This window comes from Octopus bimaculoides, chromosome 29 (genome assembly GCF_001194135.2).
Source record: "Octopus bimaculoides isolate UCB-OBI-ISO-001 chromosome 29, ASM119413v2, whole genome shotgun sequence".
NCBI classification, from domain to species: Eukaryota; Metazoa; Mollusca; class Cephalopoda; order Octopoda; family Octopodidae; genus Octopus; species Octopus bimaculoides.
In genome coordinates this window covers 1,828,974-1,833,903 of record NC_069009.1, presented here as the reverse complement: position 1 = coordinate 1,833,903, position 4,930 = coordinate 1,828,974, and the positions used below count along the sequence as shown (strand labels likewise).

General features: G+C 41.3%; 1 protein-coding gene across 1 annotated transcript in view; it reads right to left on the bottom strand.

The window, feature by feature from the left end:
- Positions 1 to 4,930, bottom strand: part of LOC106880464 (CCR4-NOT transcription complex subunit 3) — a 32,003-nt gene that overhangs the window by 7,375 nt on the left and 19,698 nt on the right. Inside the window, exons 13-15 of the mRNA XM_052977826.1 lie at positions 3,345 to 3,796; positions 1,545 to 1,604; positions 637 to 745 (exon numbers count right to left, since the gene is read on the bottom strand). Of these exons, the coding sequence (XP_052833786.1) occupies positions 637 to 745; positions 1,545 to 1,604; positions 3,345 to 3,796 (621 nt within the window). The remainder of the gene's footprint in view (positions 1 to 636; positions 746 to 1,544; positions 1,605 to 3,344; positions 3,797 to 4,930) is intronic.

Below are 4,930 nucleotides of genomic sequence, written 5' to 3'. Positions count from 1 at the left end.
TGTGTGTGTGTATATATGCTGTGTATGTATGTGTATATATATATATATATAAATATATACATACATACACACACACACATAGATACACAAATATATATACATACACAGCATATATATACACACATAGATACACAGCACATATACATACACACACACATACACAGCATATATATACACACAGCACACATATGTATATATATATACATATATATAGATAAACAGCACATATATATATATATACACAGACACACATACACAGCATATATATATACACACACAGCATACATACATACACCCAAATCTACACACATATTTTTATTAATATTTAGCAGAAGCAACAAAAGCCAAGAGTTTTGTACATTAGCACATATAAAGTGCTAACGCATGAAACTCTTGTCCCCTGTTGCTTCTACTAAATTAAAAATATATATATATATATATATATATATAATCATGTTTTGAGTCCTATCTTTGTTGTTTGCATCAATAAACCTGCAGATAAATAGATAAACAGGTGAAGATGGATAGAAATGGATGAAGAGATAGTCAGATAGCTAGGGATAGATAGATAGATAGACAAAGAGATGGATGGACGAATCGGGAGACAGCCAGCCAGATAGAAATATGTTGACGTACCTTGGTTATCGGGTGTGACTGAATCAGATGTAGGTATGTGATTCTCCAGACCAGCACTCATCACAGCCTGTTGTGCTATTGACTTGAGGGAGGACAGTGAGTCAGAGATCTAAACAGACGAACGGAACGGACGGACAGAAAATAAGACCCATGATGGTAGACATATATGCATTGTTATATTGCGGGATGGTCTTTCTTTTCTTTTTTACCAGTAAACACACACACACACACACACACACACTATCTGTACTGGAGAGACAAAAAACAAAATGACCGCCCCCTCCCCATCCCACCAAATATAACAATATCTGTTTCAACACACAATTTCACATCAAGAATCTTGCAAAACAAATACATAAACTTTATATATATACTCTTTACACTTTTACTTATTTCAGGCATTTGAGCTGCGGCCATGCTGATGCACCGCCGTTTATAGTAGAAGACACATGCCCGAGTTGTGGTGTATTGGGACTGAACCCAAGTCTACTTGGTTGGGAGGCGAGCTTGTTAACCACACAGCCATGCCTGTGCCGATATATATATATATATATAGACAAACACTATTTATGTAGCAAATTTTCTACAGCTGGATGCCCTTCCTGTCATCAACCCCCACCTAATACTCAACTGAAGCTGCTAACATATTAAGCCTTTTGTTACCATCCTTCTGCAGAAATGCACTGCCTTTGTTTTCAATTAAATTTAGGAAATATTGAAGAATTTAGTAAAATAACTGTCATTATTAAAGCTGGTGTTTGGAACATAAATTGATATGAGAATGTTTTAATTTAGTTAAGTTTAAAACAAGAATTTGTATGAAAGAACCAGGGCTGGTTTTAGACAGGTTGGTTGGTACCAAAAGGGTTAAACGAAAACCAATGACAACAAGCCGCGTTCCTACTTACATATCTATTTGTAGGGTCAGCAGTTGGAGAGGGGTTCAAATGCTGGAAAGATGTTTGAAGCTGAAAAATTGAAAAAAGAAAAAACAAGTCTTATTTATATATTCATCTTTTTTTTTCTGTCCAACCTGTCCCAACATTAAAAAATGAATAAATGGACTCTCCAAAAACTATTGGTATTATATTGTCCAAGGAGGGGACAGATCCCCAAAATAAAAACCTTTCAAAATTCTATCATCATCATATGCATATAAACACTATATATACATAGGCGTAGGAGTGGCTGTGTGGTAAGTAGCTTGCTTACGAACCACATGGTCCCACTGCGTGGCATCTTGGGCAAGTGTCTTCTACTATAGCCTTGGGCCGACCAAAGCCTTGCGAGTGGATTTGGTAGACGGAAACTGAAAGAAGCCTGTCATATATATGTATATATATATATATATGAATATATGTATGTGTGTATGTGTTTGTATGTCTGTGGTTGTCCCCCCCAACATCGCTTGACAACCGATGCTGGTGTGTATGTCCCCGTAACTTAGCGGTTCGGCAAAAGAGACCGATAGAATAAGTACTAGGCTTCCAAAGAATAAGTCCTGGGGTCGATTTGCTCGACTGAAAGTGGTGCTCCAGCATGGCCACAGTCAAATGACTGAAACAAGTAAAAGAGTAAGAGTTCATTCCAGACAGTTGAACCACCAACGCTAACCTGTACTCTGAACAGCTGGAGACGTATTCCATTGTGCGGCAAAAACACCCGACATCGGTCCACAGAAAGTGAGACCATCTACAGCAAGACAAAACAAAGCCTCACGCCACTCGAATGACCCAGAATAAACTACAGGAACCAGAAAGAACCAGACTGGTCCCACACCCAGCATAGTCCAGATCTAACTTCCTCATATTATTGCTTGTTCTGACCCATGGTTTATCTTCTGCATTCACAATGCTTCATCACCACCATCATCATCATCATCATCGTTTAACGTCCGCTTTCCATGCTAGCATGGGTTGGACGATTTGACTGAGGACTGGTGAAACCAGATGGCTACACCAGGCTCCAATCTGATTTGGCAGAATTTCTACAGCTGGATGCCCTTCCTAACGCCAACCACGCAGAGTGTAGTGGGTGCTTTTATGTGCCAAGGTGAAGCTTCAGCAAAGGCGTTCGTCTCCAAGAAGGACAAGGACAGTGTGAGACCAAAGAACTGGAAGAAAGGTCCGCTTCAAATCTAGGGCTGGTTTAAATGCTAAAGGGTTTTAAAGATGAAAGGTTCTTCTTGAGTCATATAGATACATTGAGCCAGTTTCTCAGAATCTCTGGTGTGTATACTTCGCCTTGGATGGGACGCCAGTCTATCGCAGGAATAATAAATAGTATTTGCCAGCTGAGTGCACTGGAATATTGTGAAATAAAGAGTTTTGCTCAAGAACACAATGCATCGTCCGGTCCAGGAATTGAAACCACAATCTTATGATCATGAGTCCAACACCCCTAACCACGAAGCTATGCACCTCCACTTTTTCAAGATGAAAGCATTGCTCAAGAATACAATAAACTGCCTAGTCCATGAATTGAAACCACAATCTTATGATCATGATGTTGACACCCTAACCACTAAACCATGCACTTCCACTTTTTAAAGATGAAATCATTGCTCAAGAATACAATGCATTGCCTAGTCCAGGAATTGAAACCCCAATCTTACAATCACGAGTCCAACATCCCTAACCACTAAGCCATGCACCTCCACTTTTAAGGATGGAAGTGATGTAGAAAACAAAGAATTTCAAAGAACTTACCTTGTTCAGCGAAGGCCTAGTGTTGTTCACTGGACCGTTGAGTATGACGACTAGGTCGGACTTTGCAGCAGGAAGGTTGGTGCTGGGGGTCACACTGCTAATACACATGTTACTGCTGCTGTTGGTGGTGGTGGTGTTCACCGTTGCCGTTGACGACGAGCAAGAGATCATCGCCAGGGAGGCTGCTGCCGACGACGAGAGAGATGTGATGAGTGTTCCTGAACTGACCGGCATGGAGGCCATTGGAAGGGGTGACGGCGTGCCTCGCGGCATGCCCTGCTGCGCCACAGACGAGGCGTTGCCGACGAAGTTCGCTGTACTGACGTTATTGGACACAGTCGTTACGGATGTTAAATTGGCTGCGGACGTCTGCACTAATGAGCTGTTGGCGCTGTTGTTACTGGAACTACTCACAGATGACTGGTCGCTGGAGTTCAGCTGGTTCTTCACCTCTGAAATTAGAAAAACCACGAGCTTTGTACACCAACAGATATATCGATCAATGGTTAACTGCTACATGTTATTTCTCAAGTCAATCTTACTATCTCTCGCCTCTCACCCCACATGCTATACACCAGGGGTTTTCAAACTTTTTGACTTGCGGACACCTTTATATTTCAGGCTTTACCTTAGGGACCCCCTCATAAACGCTTATGAAATTTATACATAAATATTTGCTTAAAATAACATATCTTTTGCATTTATTTATTTAACAAAAAGGTTTATTGTCAATTAAAAGATTTCGATTAAAAAACATATATAAAATCAAATTGCCCATAAAAAGTATTTGCTGTCTACGGACCCCGTCTTATCCCTGCGGACCACAGTTTGAAAACCCCTGCTATATACGTCACCCTGTTGATCTCCTTCACAAACACACCCACATCACAAAAATAAGAGATCTGGGTTCAATCCTACTTGTACCAATACCCATTTTTATCCATCATGGGTTTATATGCCCCAATATTAAACTATTTTCTTTAGTCAATATATACAGTTGCTGTGTGGTGAGAAGCTTGCTTCCCAACCACATGGTTCCGGGTTCAGTCCCACTGCATGGCACCTTGGGCAAGTGCCTTCTACTATAGCCTCGGGCTGACCAAAGCCTTGTGAGTGGATTTGGTAGACAGAAACTGAAAGGCGGCGAGCTGGCAGAATTGTTAGCACACGGGGCGAAATGCTTAGTGGTATTTCGTCTGTCATTACATTCTGAGATCAAATTCTGCTGACGTTGACTTTGCCTTTCATCCTTTTGGGGTTGATTAAATAAATACCAGTTATGCACTGGGGGGTCAGTGTAATCGACTTAATCCCTTCCCCCAAAATTTGAAGCCTTGTGCTTCTAGTAGAAAGGATTATTATTATTATTATTTTTAAGGGAGTTTGTTGCCAGTCCTGCTGGACTGGCTCCTGTGCAGGTGGCACGTAAAATACACCATTTCGAGCGTGGCTGTTGCCAGTACCGCCTGACTGGCCTTCGTGCTGGTGGCACGTAAAAGCACACACTACACTCTCGAAGTGGTTGGCGTTAGGAAGGGCATCCAGCTGTAGAAACTCTGCCAGATCAGATTGGAGCCTGGTGTAGC